Genomic DNA, 22,718 nt, shown 5'->3' on the forward strand with positions numbered 1-22,718 from the left:
CTGTCAGTTCTGGGTTCAATTCCCTGCGGCAGCAGCTTCAGTTTTGCTTTTTGTTTCTTTTTTTTTTTTTTCCTCTGGTCGGTCGGGAGGCCAAGTCCACATGGAGTTAACAGCCACTCGGGTACCCTAGAGAAAGAGAGGCCAGAAAGTGAGATAAACATCTCCTACGTTCTTCGTAGTTGCGATTCTGCCTTTTCATAATGGTAAGGAACGTCGCCATACCAAGAAATCATATGTTATAGGCTTAGTTTAACAGGCAACTCGGCTGATAAAATCCCATAGTATTAGCAGACAATACGCGTACGAATCAGCCAACGGAGGGTCACGGGTATTAGTAACACTGGCAACGAGAGGGCAGCTGTTAATTGCAAGTCGATATGGCTTATTGCCGCTAGCCTTTCACATAAAACAAGCTTGGCTGCGTTTACCGCCTCAAAGTTTGGAGGACGGGCAGCGCGTTGTTTAGGGATGAATCTCAATCCCAACGACCAAGCCCCTTTATTGCTGACTAAGTAGAGCATCTTCACATTGCTTGTGTTGCGTTTAGGGTCCTCGCTTTTGTTTCAGCTTCCGAAAACTCTGTTGACATGATACGAGGAGAGAAGGGTGATGGTGTCAGGACTGGCACTAAACAAGATTCAAAGGGAATGGATCAAGACAGAAGACACATGCACCTTCGTCAGAAGCCTAAGTAGCAAACTAGGTTAAGCCTGGTCTAAAAAGCAGCCCAGGGTAGCGCAAACAACCCACTGTAGCCTAAACAATGAGGTAAGCATACCGATCACAGACCAAGCATCTAAACTCAACCCGTCGAGTAAGAATTCCAAGCAGAAAACAAGCCAGCAACCTCCCTTCCAACCAACAGAATCTCACCCGATAACCAGACCGGTAAGCTCAGTTGCCCCCGAAGCGCTGATCATTGGTCTCTTTGTCGACCCCCTCAACCCCGGCCCACCGAAGCACCCTTCCATGTTTCATCCCCTTTCGCCCTGAAACTCTTAGCATACGTCAACAGGTCATAGCAGACATCTTTCGGGGCAGCACCCGCGAGGAAAAGCAGAGAGGGGGAGAGGGAGAGGGGGGGAGAAAAAGACGTGTGCGACTGGCAACGATGACAGAACCCCCCCCATCACCGCGCCCTCCATGCTTACCTTCCTAAGAACTATAAGCGGGTAAATGTACCTACCATTGCTCGGAGCGCTTCCCGCCAAGCCATAGCCATAGCTAAAATGGGTTCTGGTAGCAAAGTAAAACCCACCGATCCACAGAGAAAAATAATAGTAATATCCACTTCCCCTTTCGGGTGGCAAAAGACTCGCATCTACCTCATCGAGATGTTGCACTATGAGCAGTTGGAGACACTGATCTGGACGCAAATCTGTCTACTTACAGCATACTTACTGCCCGCCTTCGCACAAAAACCATAAAAGCATAGAGGGAGTAGGTGCGCATATGTTAACGGACACCACCATATATCCACGCATACACACATCACTTACTTGATCGAGAGAGGCCGGGCACACAAACACTCACACCAACACCGAGCGAAACAGCAAAGACGACGAATTTCACTACCTATGAGAAACAAGAGAAGAAAAAGGGAACATCCCTCCATTCCCCCATCTCTCAAGGTAACGGCAGCGGCAGCAGCAGCAGCAAACGAAGCAGAATCATAAGAGTTAAAGAAAAAAAAGACACGATACAATTCTTTTTCTTTGTATACACACAGCCAAGTTTTTTGTCTTTCCCCCTACTCTTCCATATTCTCTTCTCTCACGCTTACTTACGAAAAGAAGGAAGAAGCAAGCAAGCCACCACTACTTTTCACTTTCTTTTCTTCTTCCCCCCTTCTCTTTCACACACACGCATACACACCTCTCGTCTTTTCCCTCCCTCCCAACCCACGTACATACGTCATCACATGTTTTGCATAACACGCCACCATCGATCGATCGGGAGAGAAAGAAGTTTCGAAGAAAACAGTATGCCCACTTGCAGTACGTAGCTCGTGTGTGTGTGTGTTTGTTGTGAAACAAAAAGTAGCAGCGAAAAAGCTCCTTGTCATGAAGAAGAGAGGGAAAAAAAAAACCGTAGTTTTAAAAACTAGACCCATTTCATGACTTTAGTGCACATTTCAGGACTTTCCATAGTAAGAAGCTAAAACAGAAGACAGAAGAATCATGAAACAGCCGTAGACTAATAAAGAAGTTGAAACTAAAGAGGTGATGTTGCGAAGAAGGGGGGCGAACAAAAAAAGTTCTAAAGGGAGTTAAGTCGGTTCGGCGTGCTGAGATTGACAAGGGGCCGAAAGAAGCGTGTAACCAGCCCGCATTGAAAGGTGACAAGATGATTTGGATCGGTCGTTAATGGCATAGCGAAAGGAAGAAGCACTGGCTCCTCCCCGCCGCCCCATTTTTTGGCTGTCAATTTCCTGAAAAACTTCGTTCTCTTTGTCGTCCTCTTGCCCACGCAGAAAATCAAGATAAGCAGAAAGCAGAACATCTGGAGAAAGCGAATTGGCCAGAATGACTGGATTCCTGATTCGTCATGAAGAAACCGAGGCACTCCAACCGATTTGCACGTGCTAGACAACAAACTCCAAGATATCGCTCCACCGGGTGTACGCTCGAGAGTGGGTAGGCGAGCTAAGGGAAAGGGTTGCGGAGGTTACATCGTTCATTGGGGGAATCGCTCGTCCGCTTAGTTGTGGCCCGCCTTGCGGAGCGAGTTGCTCAGCCACTCCAGACCCTCGTAGAGACCGTCACCCGAGGTGGCGCACGTGGATTGGATGTACTGCACCCTAGTCAGTCTTTGTCGCGTGCTCTTTGTGTGGCCGAACTTACCCAAGCGCGTTGCCTGAGGCTGTGGAGGCCAAGCTTGTCGGTGATTTCAGCGGCGTTCATGGCGTTCTGGAGAGCAGTGTCAGCAAGTCTTCAGCGGACAGCACAGGCGGGCCAACGTACAGGCAGATCCTGCTTGTTGGCGAAGACGAGGAGCAGAGCATCCCTCAGCTCGTCCTCGTTGAGCATGCGCTGCAGCTCCTCGCGGGCCTCCACCACACGGTCACGATCGTTGCTGTCGACGACGAAGATGATACCCTGCGTGTTCTGGAAGTAATGCCTCCACAGGGGGCGGATCTTGTCCTGTCCACCGACATCCCACACGGTGAATTGGATGTTCTTGTACTCGACGGTCTCGACGTTGAAGCCTAGAGAGCAGCCAATGCGTCAGCAACAGGGCGGGCGGCGGGCGCGTGGGCGCGGGGGCGCGGGCGGAACTCACCGATGGTGGGGATGGTGGTGACGATTTCACCGAGCTTGAGCTTGTACAGAATCGTGGTCTTTCCTGCGGCGTCAAGACCGACCATCAGGATACGCATCTCCTTCTTGCCCCATAGCTTGTCGAACAGCTTCGAGAATGTGAGACCCATGGTTGCGACGATGTGTTGGAGGGTGGGAGTCTAAGGGGGCTGCAGAAACAAGCGGTGTATGCGAGCCGGGACCTGTGGCAGGGCATGCGGGTCAGCAGGCGGCTCGCGAGGCGATGGCAGTCTCGTGGGCTCGTGATGGGGGATGCGGGCGATGACGAGCGGCCGCGGCGTCGAGCGATCGGGCTGGACGCTGGGCGGCGGCGGGTCGGGAGAGCATGCTAAGGGAGGACTGGAGGGCCAGACACGCTGACGGCGGGGCGCAGAGGAGAGCAGCAGCGTGCGGCGGCTGGGGACTTACCTGGATGCGGACGGCTCTGGCACTGTTGGGTGGTGAGTTGCGGAGGGAGTCTGGGTGTATGGGGCGTATCGCAGCGATAGACGTCGTTGAAATGTCCACGGTGTTTCCTGTCGCTGGGCGCTCGCACGGGCCGCGCCTTTCCCAATTCAGGTGGGGCGGCGAAATCCTCTCCACAGGCGGGCTCGAGTTGTCTGGATGCTGACGCGCGTGACTGCTGCAACGCCGGAGATCGCAATGGGGAACTGCTGCTGCTGGCCGGCTTGCTGCACCGCAATTGCTCGCTTTTAAAGGCCTGGCCGCCTGTTGCGTGCTAGCCACAGCCACGGCCGTCCTGCCACGGTTTCCTCTTCCTGTTCCTCGCGCCGGCCAAGGCAGCAGCAATGAAAAGGAGATCGCTGGCCTGGCAACATAGGGCTGACCGCCGCCGCCGCACTGGCGCCTCCTGCCGCTTCAATTGCCCGCGCCAGGTTGCACGCATCTGCAGCGCTGAATCGTGGACTGACAATCGAGATGCGTGTCCAGGAACTCCATGTTTCCCTCTACATGCCCAGTGGAGATCGTCAAAAGTCATGCTATAGTACAGTTGCCCGTATGTGCGCCATCCTTCCCGGTGAATCATATCTTAGTACACAAAATGAGATGTGGCTCCAAGCAATGCAATGGAGCCGCCGCAGCAGGACCAATGGCACTGCCACGATTATCTCTGCCTGGTTCGTTGTTCATTTAACCTGTTACCGAACGCATCCGTGCCGTGGCCCGGGCCAAAGCCCTCCCAGCCACCGCTGTCAAGCATCTGTGTCCATGCGCTCTCGGGCAGAGGCGTCAACCCCGTCATGCCCGTGCCGCCACTCATGTCCCACTCGCCCGCCCCCGACGTCGCCGTGTAGAAGAGTTGGTCGAACTCGTCGCCTGCCGTGGTGAAGTTGAAGCTGTCGTTGGGTGCATTCGACACATTGTCGCCCATGACGCCCCCGTAGCTTTGTCCACGAGACTTGCTCTGCCGATCAGATGTCGCCGAATATGAAGACCGGGATGATGCAACGTGTTGCGAATTGCCCGATCCAGATGGAGAAGGATTCTCGCCGCCGGCGTCGGGCGATAGGTCCATGTCAGATGCATCCCTTTCCCCCCGTCCAAAACTTCTCGAGTACTGCGCTTGCATTTCTCTAGGCGTGACTGCCCCGGGCGTTCTTTGTCTGCTTGGAAGCTCGAAAATGTGCCGGTCTTTCGGTGAGTACGTGAAAGGCATCGCTTCCGCGTCCATGTTGACTTGTTGCGCTAGATGGAATGGCGGGCCAGGCGTAGGCTCTGTGCCCACCGAGTTGGAGAGGTGGCTTTTTAATGGCGAAGGATCTGTACCCGCCGAGTTGGAGGCATGGCTCCTCGAACCCGTGCCATCGTTACCCCCCTGGAAGGCGTTCATCGGCGCGGCATCCGACTGTGATTCCCTTAGGTCGAAAATAGGGGCGCAGCTAACGCTGTCGGTATTTACCGGAATCGTTGCCTAGAGTCCTTTGTCAGCGGTAGTCCCGAAGTATGGGCACACGTATGGCTTACGGGAGCTTTGGGTTCTGTGCAACTGGTATTAAGACTCTGTGAGCCCACAAACGGAGACATGATCCCGGAGCCCACGAGGTCCAGGTCAAGCTGAGCGAGGAAAGACTCGGTCAATGGATTCCTCTTCTTGAGTGCTTGCATGGCTTGAAGAAGGAATTGGAGGTGATTGTTCATTTGTCCGTCACCGGGGCGGTTCTTCAGATACTGCACGAAGACCCGCGCTGCAACATAGACGCAAAACGAAATGAAGGGGTTCATCTGATGACGATATCAGCACGCCATTGTCCAAGTCCAGCTTCGGACGACCTACCGTTGAAGTGTCCATGTGAGCAATTAACCTCATTACGCTCGCAATTTCCGACGCAGCTGTGACGCATCTGATCTTGCTCTCCTGGGCAATGTGAGCAGGCATCCTGTTTTTGTCGGCCTTGAAGATTGCCGCTTGGTGCAAACAAATGACCGAGGTGTGTATCTTCATGGTCATAAACACCACGTTGGGGTTGCTGATGCCTGCAGGAAGTCGCATCTCTTCGGGCAGCGCCAAAGCCAAGTTCAAGAGCATATTGTCCAGTCGGCGATGTCTTTCCCAGAATTCGCCATTGAGGTCGGCCTCCCGTTCGTTGCTTGTCGGTCGGTGTAGATGGAGCAGGTTGCGACCAAACATGGCTGCCATGACACAGCAACCCGCGAAAGGCGTCAATCTCGAGGCACCACCCACCGACAAGGCCTGCTCCATCGATATGGAACTTTCGGGTCTGCTCTTCTCGAACGCCTCGTCGGTAGTGGGTAGGTTTGTCATGATCTGTTAGTGGTTAGTGCATCGATTCGGACTGCGCATTCAAGCTCCTTACATCTTGCTCGTCGATAGCCATTGGCCAGCCTGTGCCGATGCTCGCATAGCGATCAACGTTGAAGCACATCCAGAACGTCCGCCTTCTCTCTTCCCTCTCGGTCCAGTCTTTGGGCGGAGCCAAGCATTGCTTGACATCCAGTCCGGAGCCGTCCATCTTATGCAAGTTCATCATCTGAGCCATTCGCACAGCTCGGCCTGCGCTAATCCACGCTCTCGGGAAGTACATGGATTTGAACTCGTAGCTGCAAATGAGAGCCCAGGTTTGGCAGTGAGAGAGAGTAAGCATCGACTCTCCGTGGCCCTTCATCTCGTCCATTTGGATGTATTTCCTGGCGCGGTGGTAGAAATGCTCCTGCAGGGATGAGTACTTGTCCGAGGTCGAAGAGGCAAGCGTCCACATGATGTATCTCAAACAGATCGGAGGTCGCATGTGCGGAGCGAGGTTCATGGCGGCGAGGAAGCGGGGCCGGTGTATCATGGGCACCACAATATTGAATTTGTCGAAGTAAATCTGCGTCCTACACGGAATGCACGGTAAGCACTGGGGAGTCACATGGGCGCACGGAACGGAGCATGGAGGACTGACAGCTCGTTGACAATGTCCTGGTTCGGCAGGGGCTCGTCCAAGCCCAGGCCAATCATTTCCCAAGAGAAGGGATCAGAGCTCGAGCTGTTGTCGGCGGAGGCAGTTGGCACGGCGGAGGGCATGTCTCTGGGCGAGATGCCACTGGCCGACTGGAAGACATTGTCCATGACCTGGGCCATGTTGTCCATCACGATGTTCTGGCCTTGGAAATCAGAGGGCTGGGGGTCTGGGGGGAAAGCATTTGAATTTTGATTTTGCTGCTGATGCGCCTCGGAGCCTTCCTGGGACTTGAGGAGCGTCTCGACTTGTTCTGTCGGCGGGCTTTGTTCAGCGGCAGCTCTACCTGGGGTCGCGCAGCGGACATACGCAGTCTAGCTTCCAGGGCCTTGACGTAGCCTCTCTTGGGCCCGCTCTTCTTGCGCACCTCGTCGTAGGCGCAGTCATGGGCCAGTCTCTTGCAGGTGCCGCAGCTCGGGCGCTGGCCGTCGCATTTCAGCTTCCTCTTGCGACACAGTATACAGGCGATGCGCTTCGCCTTGGGCAGGCCGTCGGGGGCGGCGGCGCCATTGCTGTCGCGGCGAGCGGCCTGTTGGGAGAGGTCGTTGAAGTCGAATCCTTCGTCGCCTTGGTCGGGGGCGGGCATGGCGAAGCCGTCTTACGCGACAAGGCAGCAGCTTGGAGCGGGGCGCGGGGCAGGACGGGTTTGGCGGAGCGAGGCAGCGGCTTAGGCGCGTTCACGGCGGACGGAGGAATCGGAATCGGTCTCTGCGCTTGGACATCAGCAGGAGTAAGTAGAGGTTTGGCCCGCAGTCCTCAGGCCCAGGCGGCAGCAAAGCAACGCGCGATACATGTCACGAATGCGGTTAGGCGCAGGATTGCCCTTCAGGGCTATGGTTGCGAGCCGAATCAGCGTGTGTTGGAGCCCCCGCCCCGCGGCCGCTAGCTTTTAGTCCTGGCCTCCGTCTCGCGCAAATCATGCTCGAAACAGCAACCCTGTCTTCTGCTGCCGTTGCCGCGCACCCGTCAGCCGGGACCACCGCAGGGCCCGTTTGCTGATTCAGGACCTCTGTCGCCAACCACGCAGCATCGCAGCCACTCAGCGGCTTCTCACCGCCATCCAAAAAGCGTACAGCTGACTTGTGGCTGCTCGTCATCATCATCAATCGATGAATGCGGCGCCATCACAGGTGCAGATCAGGCATCAGGCATCAGGCATGCCGTCAGCATCTAGCCCGTGCAAGTCATCTCGACACGGTTTACGCTAGAGCCACTATCGCCAACGGCCCCGTCCCTGATTGGCCACGTTTACTTCCATCCTCGACTCCCTTCGTATCTTTTATCATTTCAAAGAAGTCTGTTTAGAATTCTCCTGGCTGCCGACTTCCCTGGTGTCTTTAACATCCCCGGAACTCGCTCTCGATTTTGACGGTGAGTGGTCGGAGTGACTGTCGTTGTGCTCAACGGTACCGGCCAGAGGACCGACAGCAGTAGATGGTCCAGCTTGCGATGAGGATGCTGTATTGGGACCTGAAGCCGCCGGCCTCAACTGGCTGCGTTGTTCCGCGGTCATGCTGTCGAATTCGCGAAGGCGCTCCAGATCCTGGTTTCGGATAAAGAGCTGGCCCATGACAAAGCTGAACGCTTTAGCATCCCAAGCCTCGCCATGCCTAAACTTTATCTCATGGTAAGTCAGATCATGACCGGCTGTATGTGCGTACTAATATGAGAGTGAGCTGTGAGCATCAAACGATGCTTCGTCTGTCGGTCCAAAAGATGATGCTTGATTGAAGGAGAAGAAAAGGCGCAAGTGACGTACTTGAGCGGCGACGTTTGCCAGGTGAGGAGCGCCTTCTGTTCTCGGTGTGACTGCTCATGCGGAAGGCGGAACGTGCAGGAACAGCGACCTTGGGATAATTTGCATGACTTCAGTCTTCGAAGTGAGCGTGGTGACATCGGACGAGCCTCATCCAATGATCTTCAGGGTCCATGCACCTAACCAAAACGGCAGCAGATCATTTGCAACTTCGAACGTCTGCGTGCGGATTTTTCCAAAGATACTATCGGATTGGGTGTATCTGGACGGCGTGATTGCGCGAGGTGGGGTTGGGTTAAGTGTCCGTGGCGTATGTGGATCAATGGCGAAACTTCCTACCCTCACTTTTCGGCAACCCAACCCATAACCCCACCGCGTTCGAAACCCGGGGCTAGCTTCGATTATAAACGCCGGATGGAACCTTTTCTGGTACTCATCGGTCCCGCAGTCTCTCCGCCCAGGCGCCCATACCTCATTTTTCAAATCCACCGCTCTCTGGCCTACTTCACCCGTGGCGCAGCGGCCAGTATACTGTCGTCACACTCCGCTCACAATCGCATGTCGGGCATCTTGCTCGTGTAGCAGCCCCACAGTCTCAGTCACGTAGCACGTCAAACAGTCTTCGTTTGCACGAAAAATCCATTGCCGGTCACACGCCGGTCATATCTCCGTAAAAAGCACACCACTCACTCCGCCCAATGCTATGCAATACCCTATCCGAGAGACGAACGCAAGTAACAACCGAGTCTCAGGAACCGCCATCCTCTACGCCAGCTCATCAATATCGTCATCCCATCCCAAAGCGTTATAAATATCCTCCGCGCCGTCTTCCTCCTCGATCCGCCCCAAGCCGCCTTCCTCAGCCTCAACCTCCACCTCCTTCTCCTTGCCCTTATTCTCCCGCACCCCCACCCCCACCTCCACGTCCGCCGTCGCCTCCTTCACCTTCACCGGCGTCTCCCCAACCACAGCCCCAGCCCCAGCCCCAACTCCAGCTCTCTTCACCGGCGTCCGCAACACCTGGCCGCCGCCGCGTCGTCTCGGCTTCGTCGGCGTCCTCATCAACGCCGCCACGCCCGTCAACTCGTCCTCGCTCTCCTCACTCCCTTCCTCCTCCTCCTCCCCCATCCCCAAAGCAATACTCATCCCCGACACCGGTTCGCCCGGCAACTTGAACGATGACGGCGGCGGCGGCGGCACCTTTAAGGACCCACTCCCACCCGCCGCCGAAGAAGAAGCCTTCAGCTTCTCCCCCAACCTCGACACACCACTACTCGCCCTGCCCGCCGGCGTCGCCCCGACAGCAGCAGCAGCAGCAGCCCCTCCACTGTCGCCACCCGAGCCGCCGCCCGCGGCCGCCGGCGCCGGCGGGAAGAACCAATGCACCGTCTTCCCCGCCGGGCCACGCGACGGCGTCTCCTCGACGGCGCCTCCGCCTCCGCCTCCGCATCGCGCGGCGGCGGCAGCAGCGGTGGAGAAGGAGGAGGAGGAGGAGGAGCGCGCCGATAACAACGACGAAGTGTTGTTGTTGTTCTTGACGGCGGAAGCGGGTACGTAGCCGAAGCCGCCGCCGCCGGGAGCGAGGAAATCGACGGGACCCGGCCGCACCGCCGACGAGGGTATGACGGGATCAGACGGCGGCGCGACGTCCGCATCATTGTCGTCTTCGCCTGGATTGCTGGCGGCGGTGTTGTTGGTGGTGGTGGTGGTGACGAACCGGTTATGGTTCGGCGTCGCCGCCTGCAGCACAATGTCCTTCGTCTTCCTGCCGCGCTTGGGCGTCGCGCCGACGAGAACCGTGTTGTTGCCACCTCCCGCTTTGCGTGTGACTCGGGGGACGCCGGGCTTGCTGACGCCGCCCCCATTGCCGCGTGACGACGACGAAGACGACAACGATTGCGCTTGTTGGCGACGGGAGTCGGCCGTGTCGGCGACGTCCTTGAGCGCGGCGCCGCGGTTGGGCTTGCGGAGGGTGCCGATGGCCTTCTCCAGCTCGCGCTCGACGTGCGCCTTCTTCTTGAGCTTCGCCTCGTTGCTCTTGGACATGGCGTCCAGGTCGATGGTGCGGCGCGAGAAGCGCTCGAACTGCGAGAGCGAGTTGCGGCTGGCCGACGTCTGCGACGTCTCCTTTTGCTGGTGGAGCGGGATGGAGGATAGGGATGGCGGCGCGTCGCTGCCTTCGCGCTTCAGGTTCGGAGGCAGGAGGAGCGGGTCGGTCGAGGACCGCGTGAGGGAGGGATGCCGGGGCGGCGGCTGGTGTGCTGCTGCGTTTTCTGTGGCCACGCGGGCGAGAGGACGTCTTTTCTTCTGCGCGGCTCGCGGGTCTGTACGGACGGCGGCTTCTCCGGGCTTGCTACGGTGGATGCTTGATGCCGATCCAGACGTCTTTGCAGGGGATGCACTAGGTCCGCCGAGTCTTTTGTTGATCGCAGCGGCCCTCTCTGGCAAACGACTCATGTAGCTGGAACATGTCAGTAAAGTGCCCAAGATGACAAGAGTAGCTGCGAGTCTTACAAGGGCAGAATGACTTCTACACAGAAGTTCTTGAGTTTGTCTGACGTTTCCGACTTGCCCGAGCTGGGCGTGAGGGTATCGTTCTTCCCGCTGCCAGATTTGGGGACTTTGACAAGCGTCTCATCCTGTTCAACAGACTGCCAGATGCACAATCTATCGAGAAGGAGATCAAGAAGCACATTGAGGTCTTGCGGCTTCTTGGACTTGCGTTTCTTGACAGGTGCTGCCTGTGGCTCTGCTTGCGTTTCATTTTGCTGCGTCTCTTCCTGCTCTGTTGCTTGAAAAGAAGGCGACGCCTCAAGGGCTATGATTTCCAGAACAAGGATAGTCTGAGCCATTGACTCTCTGACACGAAGATCGCCTAACCGCCGCTTTAGGACATCTGCCGGCGACTCACTATGGCCGTGAGGGGAGGACCCGGGGCGATCTTGCAACCACCATTTCTTGACATGTTCGTCCTCTCCAGGGTAAAGCCCGTCCTTGTTGGGCTTCAGCTTCTTGCTCTTGCTCTTTTTCTTCTTGTCCACCTTCGCCGCAACTGCGTCCTCATCATCAGAAAGGCCCGGCAAGGGCATGGATTTGACAATCTCCGGCAACTTCTCCCTATGCTTCTTATCCATAGGCCCCGGCTGAAGCAATATCGACCGCATGAAAGCCGCCAAATCTCCCATCTTCAGGCCGGTATTCTCCTTTGACGTAAACGCAGCTCTAGCCCTGGACATTGGTCCTTTGACGAAGAAAGCCAGCGACGTCTTCGTCAAATACAGCGCCTCGAGATACTGATGCACAACCGCCTGGAAGACCTCCTCCGCCGTCTGCGGCGGCCTCTCCTCCACACCCTCGACAGGCGGCTGGCCAGCGGCCACCAACGGCACCCGTTCCGCCGCCGAGTCCACAAACGGATCCGCCTCTTCCAGCCTCCGCGGCGGCGGCACCCCCTGTTGCACAATCCTCGGTACAGACCGACGCATCGAAAGCCGCGGCGGCGGCGGCGGTGCGTGGCCATCCCCTCGCCCCGCCGTCCCAACGGGCGGAGCAGCAACAGCAACGGCGACCCGCTGCCACCAATGCCTCCCGTCCTCCCTCCTCAACGCCTTCAGTGGCTGCGCGTACGGCAGCCCGGCGTAAGCGCACGCCGGCACGGCGCCGACATCCTCCTCGCGGACCCAAGCGCCCAGCTTGCACAGCGCGTACACGCCGCGCCGCACCCTCTCGACGGCGCACAAGCTTCCGTCCGCCTCGAGCCGCGTCACCAGGACCTTGGGCGTTGCGGGCACGTCTTCTTCCTCTCCTTCTTGCTCATCGTCGTCGTGGTCGTCGTCGTCGTGGTCGGAAGCACGGCGCTCGAGCGCGTCGACGTGCGCGGAGAAGAGGCGGGTGGACGGGAGGGCGGCGGCGGCGGAGGAGCCGCCGGTGACGTCGAGGAAGGAGAGGGGCAGTTGCGAGCGTTCTATGAGCTTGACGGGCGTGAGGGTGATTGGTCGGTCGGAGGGCAATGTTGGGCAAGGCTGCGGAGTGAAAACAGGGCCAATGTTAGCATGGGAGATCCGAAGAGCTGGGGCGAGAACAAGGCAAGACGCACGCGTATGGTGATGGATTTCTGTGCCAATGCGGGCGGAGCATCGTCGCCTCTCTTGCGCTTCTTTGCGGAGGACGAGGAAGAGGAAATGGCGGGGGGTGCGGGAGCGAGAGAGCCATGTTTATTCGCTGACACCATAATGCGCCAGACGATTCAGCGATGCGTGCGAGCCTGGCATGGCTCGTCGGGCACAGGGTTGTCTGCGGTGCTCGTGGTCGTTCTTTTGGTTGCTGCATGTTCGGAGCGGCGCGTCGGGTGCAACGACGCGCTCCACGATCGGCCGATCCGCTCCACACGTCACTCTCCCACGCGACGGGAGACCGTCAACTTTATCTCGTTTCGCGCTGCGCCTTTCCTGCTTTGACTAGACCGATGGGTCTGTGAATACTCGTTCAATTCATGCTACTTTTTTGCTTTCCTACTTCGGATGCCCTATGCCAGCTTCAGTTGGCCGGTGTCATGGCTCAATCAGCCCCGGAGACGCCTAGATGTACTCCCTGTCGGCGTAGCTCTGGATCATGCCCTCTGCAGTGGCCTCATACTCCTTCAGTGCCACCTTATCACCCTCCACCACCGTGTTGGCCTGAACGAACACCTTCCTGGGCTGCTTCTTGGCAAGCACAACAGGCCTGACCTTGTTGGCGAAGAAATCATCCACGTGGGTGATGTCGCTGTACATCTTGGTGCCAGCCTCGACGTCCGCCGTCGCCTTGTAGATGTGCAGTTGTTGGAGATACTTCTCCACAGCCGCGCGACCGTGGCTAAGGATCTTACCCCTCTCAAGGCGGATCGTGAGGTCTGACAGGTCGTCCTTCGTGTACTCAAGCTCACAGAACTCCTTGCCAGCGTTTAAGAACGTGCGCAGGATCGAGTAACGTGCTTGCATGTGTGCCTGTCCCCACTTGCGCGACTTTGGGTCCCAGAATTCAAGCGCAGCGACACCCGCGCGGGCCATGCTGAGATAGCCCGCGTACAGCACATCGCCTCCCTCGCCATTGATGTCCGTCTCGCCAGAGCCGAAGCCGAAGATCTTGAGGATGTCGAAGTCGCAAGACAGAGCCATGGCCACGCACTCTGCACGGCACTCTTCGTAGCTGGCAGCAACCGGGCCAAAAACTGATCCCCAAGTCTGACCAGGCTTGTACCAGGTGCTTATCGGCTTGTTGGTCAGGGGGCTGACCGGAGGATTCTTGACATCGAAGTTGTATTCACTTGGAGAAGTCTCCTGCAAGAGCTTACCGCATCCGTGACCGAGTAGCTCGTGAAGTCCGACCTGAACCTCAAAGGCAGGGTCACGGAACTTCCTGTAGACTTCGTCATCGCTGTCCTTGATGAAGGGAATTTTCTCGTTCGGCGCCTTTGCAGAAAGAACGTTGCCCAGGCTGACGTTCTTGAACCCTTCTTTCTGGCGGATGTCGTCGTAGTTGGGAATGTTGATACCCGCAGGGATGCCGCTGCCGGCAAAGGTAAGAACCTCAAGAGACGTGAAGTCGGGGCTGAGAAACTTGTCTTTCTCAAACTCCTTCTTCCACGGCAAGCGAGGAATGAGAGTAGGAGCAGCCTCGACTAGCGCGCCAAAAGCCTTGGTCCTCTCCTTGTTGACCATGGCCACGAAGCCCTCCCATTCACCACGAATTCCGTGAGGGTCACGGTAAGTCTCAACGAAGCCGATGTCGGTCTCGACCATAGGACCCTTGTCCCTGATCCAGAACCTCTGGCTGTCCTTGTACGCTTCGAGAGACCCGGTGGTAAACGACTTCTCGTAAGCATCCAACATAGACTTCTCAGTGTCATTACCGGCATACTGTCTTGCCTTCTTGATTGCGTCGGCGATCGTAGCCATCTCTTTGGAGTAGTCGCCAAAGACGAGCTTGAGCTTCTTGCCCTTGAGCTTGCCGTCCAGCTCCCACTCAGACTCCGCAATGTCGCGCTGATCCTTTGAAGGTGAGTCCAACGAAGATGCAATCAGGACCTCGAAGCCGTCCTTAGTCTTCCTAACCCTGGTGTTCTCGGGGAGCAGTCTCTTGCCCTCCAGGAAATCACTGATGATGGTGATCTCCTCCTTGGTGATGCTCGGAGAGTCGGGGTAGTACGTAGACAGGTGGCCCGCATCGGGGTATCCCAAATGCATACTCTCAACATGCTTGTCCGCGAAGATGTCGTCCTTGAACTTTTCATACTGCTGCAGCGATTCCGGGGTCAGGGTGGCGAGTGCCTTCAGTTGCCTGGTCTCAAGGCGCGGCACGAACTTGGAGTCACCAAAGCTCTTGTAGTTGCCGGCGTTGCCCAGGAACTGAGCAGCGTAGTCCAAGAAGGCGTTGAGCTCGTCGTCCGACAGGCCGGCATCCTTCTGGGCCTTCTTCCAATCTCCCTTGTAATGACGGTGGAGGGTAACGATGAAGTCGTAGATGTGCTCGGACTCGGGGGAAATTTGGCGGAGGACAATGCGCGTACCGGCGAGGCAAGCACTGCTCAGCTGTTAGCAGAACACACGGATGCTGAAGTCATGCGCCGCGTCAGGAGTTCAGGGAGGATCGCCAGAGCTGGGCGTAGCACAGGCACCAGGCCCGGCCAGAAGCTCACAGGCAGGAATTAACACAGCACCGGAAGTACCTGCGAGCGAAGCTGAGGTAGGTGCAGGGGTTGCTTCGAGAGCATGATGTGGCCGACGAGCTCAGCTTCGCGACGCAACCATCTTCACGTGCACTATGCTGGCATCCTTACGGTGCACTGCAGCTATGCGCAGCTTAGGCGAGCCTCCCCGCAGACAACGATAGGCAGATGTGCGGCGTGGGGTAGCTGACATGGAGAGGTAGTGGGAGTAAAGCTTCTGCTGCTCGTTGAGAGCTTCAAAGTGAGGCTTGATAGCCAGCGGCACAACCGTAGGCGGGCTGTCGGCCAGATAGTGCTTGAGAACTCCGGGATCCATGGTGGCAGTTGTCGTTGCTGGGGTGGTGTTGTGGACAGCTCGTTGCTGGCGGCGGGGTCCAAGGCAGCTGGAACGCTGCGGGGCGGCATCCACGGCTTGGCGGGCGCCCTCGCCGGTGGCACACAGCCAGGAACGAGACAAAGAGCCCCGGGCACTGCAGATGCGTGCATATGTGCGCGCCGGCGCTTCCGCCAGCGGCCGCGACAACAGTTGCACGCTTCTGTGCAAAGAATCTACTCGGCGGCTGCTGCCGCGGCTAGCCAGCGGCCGGGAGGCCGTGAGCGCGCGCAGAGCCAGGGCCTGGGGGCTCATGGCGTGGCGGCAGGCTGGCGGGGGCGCGGGCGCGTTCTGCAGGTAATGAAGACCAATAATTGCCAGACTCCTTTTGCGATGCGAGATGTCGATTTGCGGCCCGGGTGTTGAGTGCTTGTGGTCCGTGCGGGCGCTTTCCCACACAGACCACAACAGAGCGGGCGCCTTCGCCTTTCCCTCACCGCTGTCCTCCCATCCTGCTCCTTCTCCATCGCTTCCACCGCCCGACTACCTCCCCCTAGTCGCGTCTCCAGCTTTTCTTCGCCAGCTTCTCTCTCCAACTCCATCCACATCACCCACAACCAACAGCCACCATGCGCGAGATTGTACGTTTCTGCGGCAGCCCGACTGTTTTTGACGCGTCCCCTGACAGCCCCGCGTCTTTGCCCCCGGCCGCAACAACAGGCCAACCATTGCTAACATCGCTTTTTCGCACCCATAGGTTCACCTTCAGACCGGCCAATGCGTAAGTCTCTTCCCGCCTGCTGTGTTCGCTGCATCGCGCTGACTTTTCCCAGGGTAACCAAATTGGTGCTGCCTTCTGGTTTGTTGCCAAAACACTCCCGCTGCCGCGCCCCCCGCTGACGCCAATCGACACCACAGGCAGACTATCTCTGGCGAGCACGGCCTGGACGGCTCCGGCGTGTAAGTTTGCGCTGTCTTTGCCGCGCTCTGCAATCGCTGACCCTTGGCAGCTACAATGGCACCTCCGACCTCCAGCTGGAGCGCATGAACGTCTACTTCAACGAGGTACTCTCTACTAGTTAGACAAACACGTAAAGTATGGCAATCTTCTGAACGCGCAGCAGGCATCCAACAATAAGTACGTTCCTCGTGCTGTCCTCGTTGACCTCGAGCCCGGCACCATGGATGCCGTCCGCGCCGGCCCCTTCGGCCAGCTCTTCCGTCCCGACAACTTCGTTTTCGGCCAGTCTGGTGCCGGTAACAACTGGGCCAAGGGTCACTACACCGAGGGTGCCGAGCTCGTCGACCAGGTCCTCGACGTTGTCCGTCGCGAGGCTGAGGGCTGCGACTGCCTTCAGGGTTTCCAGATCACCCACTCCCTGGGTGGTGGTACCGGTGCCGGTATGGGTACGCTCCTGATCTCTAAGATCCGTGAGGAGTTCCCCGACCGTATGATGGCGACCTTCTCCGTCGTTCCCTCCCCCAAGGTTTCGGATACCGTTGTTGAGCCTTACAACGCCACCCTGTCCGTCCACCAGCTCGTTGAGAACTCGGACGAGACCTTCTGTATCGACAACGAGGTGCGTGCAATTGCCACAATTGGCTGGTTCGAGCGTTGAACTGACTTTTCATAGGCTCTGTACGATATCTGCATGAGGACTCTCAAGCTCACCCACCCCTCGTACGGTGACCTGAACCACCTCGTCTCCGCCGTCATGTCCGGCGTCACCACTTGCCTGCGTTTCCCCGGTCAGCTGAACTCCGACCTGCGCAAGCTGGCCGTCAACATGGTTCCCTTCCCCCGTCTCCACTTCTTCATGGTCGGCTTCTCTCCTCTGACCAGCCGTGGCGCCCACTCTTTCCGTGCCGTCACCGTTCCCGAGCTCACCCAGCAGATGTTCGACCCTAAGAACATGATGGCTGCTTCCGACTTCCGCAACGGCCGCTACCTCACCTGCTCCGCCATCTTCCGCGGTAAGGTCTCCATGAAGGAGGTCGAGGACCAGATGCGCAACGTCCAGAACAAGAACTCGTCCTACTTCGTTGAGTGGATCCCCAACAACGTCCAGACCGCGCTCTGCTCCATTCCTCCCCGTGGTCTCAAGATGTCCTCGACCTTCGTCGGCAACTCGACGTCGATCCAGGAGCTCTTCAAGCGTGTCGGTGACCAGTTCACTGCTATGTTCCGTCGCAAGGCTTTCTTGCATTGGTACACTGGTGAGGGTATGGACGAGATGGAGTTCACTGAGGCTGAGTCCAACATGAACGATCTGGTCTCTGAGTACCAGCAGTACCAGGAGGCGTCGGTCAGCGATGCCGAGGAGGAGTACGACGAGGATGCTCCTCTCGAGGAGGAGTAGATATCTGTCCAGCTGGATCGGTAGCTTGGGCCGTGGGAAGCCTCTCGAGCTTGGTCTTGTTTGGTATTGAACTTCTGAGAACGTGCGAGTGGGGTGAGCTCGAACGTGTAGTTAAGCGTTTCAAAACAATAGTAGTGCTTTCGTAATCCATTTCCTGCGTTGAATATGCAGACTTTTGCAATTCAATCACATTGACCCTACCTTGCCATTCGCATGTGAGACGAAACTTTTTGACAACGAAACCGATAACTTTGCATTTGGTATCTCAGATGTTAAATCCCACCCCTTCCTCTCAACCGTTTGGCAGTTGAATACCCTGTGTGACTGTTAAAACGCCCTATGTAAATGCAATCGTGCTACTTGTCGTCGTCGACGTCGTTACTTCCGAATCTTCCCTCTCTATCTTCCTCCATCTACTAGCCACCGCTTGGCCACGAAACGCGCGCATTGTTGAACCACGCGTGATGTTGAATTGTATAAGACAACTTCCCCCTAATGTCGGGTTGTCTCTCTTCCACCCCCTTTTTTTTCTTGTCTTGGTCCACTCCCCCCTTTTTCAACCGTTGATTTGGCTGAATTTGTTTTGTCGTCTCTCTCTTTTTTTTTCTCTCACGTGAGCGAAGAAGACATGTGGGTAATGTCAGGCTCTCGGAAGACGGGAACCGAAAATCTCCGCTTCTTTCTCTCGGTCCGGCCCGCATCCGTTGGTTTTTTTTTTGTTTTCCCTTTTTTTTTTCTCTCTCCCTCTCCCTTGGTCGTTTGGGTGGTGGTGGTGGTGGGCTCGTGCATAATCATTTCAGCTGGAGATGAGAGCCCGGCGTCCACTTTCCCGCCCCGTCCCGTCTGCCATCACCCCTTCCTTCCTTCCCGCCTCCCTTCCGCTGTTTTCCCCGACGCTGGACTTTCCCGCGTGTTCTTGCCAGCCAGCCCCGCGTGGGAGTCCCATCGCGCGTGTGTTGCGTCGTCTTACAACGACTTCTTCCCACCACCACCAGCGGCGGCCCTCTCACGCTCGCGCCTCGCATAGATCTCCGCAGTGAACGGGTCCTCGTAGCGCAGAGCGACACTGTACGCGGCGTAGACGAGCGCGGTGAGCACGAGGCCGGCGGGGCGGGCGAGCAGGACGGCGGAGCCGAGGAAGGAGCAGGTGCTGCCCCAGTACATGGGCGCGTCGGTGACGCTGAAGGGAAACGACGACACCTTGTCGTCCATGAGGATGCCGAAGTAGTCGCCCAGGTACGTGCCCGTCACGCCGAGCGCCCACATGGATGATAGCACTAGCACGTTGCCCGACAAGAGCAGCCCGTAGGCTGTGGCGCGGAAGGTGGGGCTGGTGAGGAGGGGTAGTTCGGGTTGCGATTCGAGCGCGGTTTTGTAGCTGTGTGTGCCCCCGGGGCGTTTTTGGTCAGTCTTGGGTGGGGTGCGGTGGGGTGGGCTGAGGTGGATGGGGTGTTGCTGCTGCTGCTGCTGCGCTCCGTATTGGGGCGGTTGCGGGGGAGCCGGAGCTACGGTTGAAGCGGAGAAACGGACGTACATGATGTCGCGGATGATTCCGAGCGAGAAGATGGTGACGGCGAGGCCGTAGCAGCCGTACAGCGAGTTGCCGCCGAAGAGCTTGGTGATGACCTTGTTGTGGTATTCTATCGTGCCAGACACCGCGTCAATTAGCTTGTTTGTTCCCTAAATGTAGCGCTGAGAGCCTCAAAAGCGCCTCGCGAAGAACAGGCGCGACGTGGGAGTGCCATTGGAGGCCAGGACAAGCCCGAGCGCCTTGGACGACGCGACGGGGCGCGCAGTGGCTCCCGCGCCAAAGGTTCCCGACGGTTGAAGCTCTGTAGCATTGGACGAGCTGGTCTGAGGGAGTGCCGTACCTTGCCTAGCAGCGATGCTAAAGAGACGGTCAGCGGTTGGCTTCTCATTGCTTTGTCGTAGGACTGAGTGCAATTGCACGCAACACTTACTTCCAGAAAGTCGGGTTGAACAGAATGCTTGCAGCCGACACTGTTCAATGGACGTCAGCGCTTTGCTCATTGACATGGCATCCATTGTCGCGAGCTATGGGGGTGTTGCGCTGGGGCGGCGCAAACGCTCGATGTGCGGGGACAAGGCGTAGCGGGGAAAGAAGACCATGGAAAGAGCTGGGAGTACTCACACCAGAGAGTCGGCTGGCTGAAATCGATGTAGGAAGCCATGGTTGAGGGCGAAGAGAAGGATGGTGTCGGAGCTCAGAGTAGAGGGGTGGAGGCAGGGCAATGGCGGGGAAGCGACAGAGAGGTAGCTGCGAGGAAAAGCGAGGAGTGAGGGATTTAGCGTTGTTGACAGATGGTGTTCCTATGACGGGGCTTGCATGTGACTGGGGAGGCGAGGGCCGGTGGAGCGGCACAGACGACGTCAGAGCGGGAGCCTCGAGTCCCCCACGTTTTTGTCATCTGCCATGCCGTCGCAACTGCCAACATCATCGCGTCTCTCCGGCAACAATTTCATGGTCGATGGTATTATTCATGGATATTCAGTAGCATTAAAACAATATCATTAGTGTTGCCGTCGCGACTGTCATCGGTCGTGTGAAGCCAATGGTCCGGATTGTGTACCAGTCGTCAGAACATGGGAAGCTTAAAAAATAAGCACTTTTGTCCGTATCCATCCTAACCCAATTTTCCTCCCCTCAGAGATCCCCGGTACTCTCAATCCTTCGCGACATTCACGTCACCCCTACAAAGCATTCGACGCGCACGAGAAAGCGCCGCCGAAGCTGTCCGACTCATACCCTTCAATAATACTCTTGACGACCGCGTACGTTCCGCCGCTGAGGAACAGCAGACCAATCAGGCAGAGGATGATGTTGAAGACGAAGCCGACGGGACCTCTCCAGCCGCGCGTCTTGTAGAAGTCCGGCCCATAGTCCGCCCTGCGCATGCGGATGTAGGCGACGCCCCAGAAGATGAATCCGAAGAAGGAATCAAAGAGCGAGCTCATCAAGCTAAGCAGATCCGAGAAGAACGGAATGACCTCGGCGATGATGAACGCAAAGACCCAGAGAGCCGCGAGGATGAGACCCCAGGACACCCAGCCGACGACCGTGTGGTTGCCCATGTGGCGCGAACCCGAGTGCAGACGGAAGAAGACGAACCGCGCGGAAACCGAGGCATACAGGACACCCAGGAAGATAATGGTCGGAATCATGAAGCTGAAGCTGACCTTTTTGTACACCTCATCACTGATGGACCCGAATGCTGGAGATGTTATGTAGTTGGTGCCGGTGTAGGCGTAGATGATGGAGCCAACCAGGCTGAACACGAGTACCTCGGCAATCGTGACGGTCCAAAGAGCCTTGGGAAAATCCTTGGGATTCTTCATCTCCGCAATGAACGACGGGAGCGTGATCTGACCGATGAACGTATAGCTAATATTCATGAAGGCGTTCATGCCAGCGACGTAAGTGGTTCCTGCGGCTGGAATTGCCAAAACGATAGGCTCACCCAGACTCGGGTAGTCAGCCGGGTGAGCTTCAATGGCGGTAAAGATGGTTGCAAGCAAGACGGAGATGAAGGTAAAGAATGCGGATGCCGTGGCCAGTTTGGCGAGCGTCGAGAACGTTCTCGGGAGCGAGCAAAACCAGGAAATGACGGCAACGATGGCAGAGAAGCCAATGGTGCACACGCTGTGGTTGGTCATCGTATTCAGATACTTCGCACCAACAAGACAATGGAGACCCTGGAACACGTAAGTGACAGCCCGCGTGTGCAACGCTCCGAGACACTTACTTGAATGAAGGTGTTGTTCAAGAGAAACATGACGGCGGTGAACCACCACGCCCATTTCGAGTTGAAGAACAGCATCTGGCCAATGTCACACACGTCCTTGACCTCGGGATGGCGTAGGCAAAACTCCCTGGCCGCATGTCAGCGCCAAGCGCGCAAAAGTCTTGGGGGGCCAGACTCACCAAGTAATCAAAGACGTGTACAGCACGAGTCCGGCAATCACGACGGTCAGGATAAGGCCAGGCACAAGCCCCAGGACCGAATAGGACCAGGGGAAGGACATGATGGCCAGGCAAATGTACTCGGAGAAGAGCAGGGCGGCCGTCTTGGGCCAGCTGCAGGTGCGGTACTGGATCGCATTGGATTCCTCCATGGCGATCTGCTTGCCCACGCTCACGGTGCTGTCCGAGTCGGAGCCGCCGCCCACGACGGGCTTGATGATGGGCTCGCTGATGCGGCGCATGGGGCGGTCGCCGTGGCCGCGGCCGGCTTCCTGGTCGTAGCCCGCGCCATAGTTGGCCGACGTGTCCAGGACGTTTTTGTCGTCGGACGGAGAGGAGGACTTGGGGTCGACATTGTTGCTGTCGACGCTCTTCTTGCTGCCGAAGCCTAGCGCCATTTCACCGACCGGATCGGCTGGACAAAGGTAATGGTGTACAAAGGATCGCGACTCGAGACCGTCGGCGGCATGAACCACCAGCTGTTTTGAGGAGACGGGCGGAAAATAAGGGCGACGCAACGAGAATCTTCACTCGGTTGCGTGCTAGTTCTCGGACGAGGAGCCGAGTCGGGAAGTGTTTCGGGGCAGGAGCACCGGGATACGAAAACCAGGGAGGGGCGGGCGAGAGATTTGCGGGCAGGCTGCGTGGTGGGACAGGGTTTTATATGAAAGGTGATGTTCGAATCAGCCCGGCGGGCTAGCGCTGGAGTAGCAGTAATACGTTGCGTTGGGTGGTTTAGCGCAGGTGCGGGAGCCCAGTAATTCACGTCTCCAGCACAACGTCAGCCTGACAGGGCAACAGGGCTACGGCGCCAGGGCGA

The 22,718-nt window shown here is 57.3% G+C and overlaps 7 protein-coding genes across 7 annotated transcripts; 1 reads left to right on the forward strand and 6 right to left on the reverse strand.

Moving 5' to 3' along the window:
* Nucleotides 1-2,700: 2,700 nt before the first annotated feature.
* ARF1 (Arf GTPase arf1) lies at nt 2,701-3,430 on the reverse strand (the record flags this gene model as incomplete). Its single annotated transcript, XM_066776364.1, has 4 exons — nt 2,701-2,793; nt 2,844-2,909; nt 2,964-3,208; nt 3,283-3,430. 4 exons carry the CDS (start codon nt 3,428-3,430, stop codon nt 2,701-2,703), a joined length of 552 nt encoding a protein of 183 aa, XP_066634245.1.
* Nucleotides 3,431-4,425: 995 nt separating this feature from the next.
* On the reverse strand, nt 4,426-7,367 carry SLS55_004913 (uncharacterized protein; the record flags this gene model as incomplete). Its single annotated transcript, XM_066776365.1, has 6 exons — nt 4,426-5,232; nt 5,286-5,543; nt 5,596-6,087; nt 6,137-6,656; nt 6,725-7,034; nt 7,091-7,367. The coding sequence occupies 6 exons, from the start codon at nt 7,365-7,367 to the stop codon at nt 4,426-4,428; spliced, it is 2,664 nt and encodes an 887-aa protein (XP_066634246.1).
* Nucleotides 7,368-9,302: 1,935 nt separating this feature from the next.
* On the reverse strand, nt 9,303-12,808 carry SLS55_004914 (uncharacterized protein; the record flags this gene model as incomplete). Its single annotated transcript, XM_066776366.1, has 3 exons — nt 9,303-10,998; nt 11,052-12,501; nt 12,781-12,808. 3 exons carry the CDS (start codon nt 12,806-12,808, stop codon nt 9,303-9,305), a joined length of 3,174 nt encoding a protein of 1,057 aa, XP_066634247.1.
* Nucleotides 12,809-13,114: 306 nt separating this feature from the next.
* On the reverse strand, nt 13,115-15,559 carry SLS55_004915 (uncharacterized protein; the record flags this gene model as incomplete). Its single annotated transcript, XM_066776367.1, has 2 exons — nt 13,115-15,098; nt 15,435-15,559. 2 exons carry the CDS (start codon nt 15,557-15,559, stop codon nt 13,115-13,117), a joined length of 2,109 nt encoding a protein of 702 aa, XP_066634248.1.
* Nucleotides 15,560-16,185: 626 nt separating this feature from the next.
* On the forward strand, nt 16,186-17,916 carry TUB2 (beta-tubulin; the record flags this gene model as incomplete). The annotated part of the gene is made up of 7 exons (XM_066776368.1): nt 16,186-16,197; nt 16,314-16,337; nt 16,390-16,415; nt 16,475-16,516; nt 16,567-16,621; nt 16,681-17,136; nt 17,191-17,916. 7 exons carry the CDS (start codon nt 16,186-16,188, stop codon nt 17,914-17,916), a joined length of 1,341 nt encoding a protein of 446 aa, XP_066634249.1.
* Nucleotides 17,917-18,882: 966 nt separating this feature from the next.
* On the reverse strand, nt 18,883-20,046 carry OPI3 (Phosphatidyl-N-methylethanolamine N-methyltransferase; the record flags this gene model as incomplete). The annotated part of the gene is made up of 2 exons (XM_066776369.1): nt 18,883-19,556; nt 20,004-20,046. The coding sequence occupies 2 exons, from the start codon at nt 20,044-20,046 to the stop codon at nt 18,883-18,885; spliced, it is 717 nt and encodes a 238-aa protein (XP_066634250.1).
* A 582-nt stretch (nt 20,047-20,628) lies between these two features.
* On the reverse strand, nt 20,629-22,296 carry SLS55_004918 (uncharacterized protein; the record flags this gene model as incomplete). The annotated part of the gene is made up of 3 exons (XM_066776370.1): nt 20,629-21,630; nt 21,681-21,807; nt 21,860-22,296. The coding sequence occupies 3 exons, from the start codon at nt 22,294-22,296 to the stop codon at nt 20,629-20,631; spliced, it is 1,566 nt and encodes a 521-aa protein (XP_066634251.1).
* Between the last annotated feature and the right edge of the window lie 422 nt (nt 22,297-22,718).

Source organism: Diplodia seriata, assembly GCF_021436955.1.
Source record: "Diplodia seriata strain FDS-637 chromosome Unknown scaffold_4, whole genome shotgun sequence".
Classification (NCBI taxonomy): domain Eukaryota; kingdom Fungi; phylum Ascomycota; class Dothideomycetes; order Botryosphaeriales; family Botryosphaeriaceae; genus Diplodia; species Diplodia seriata.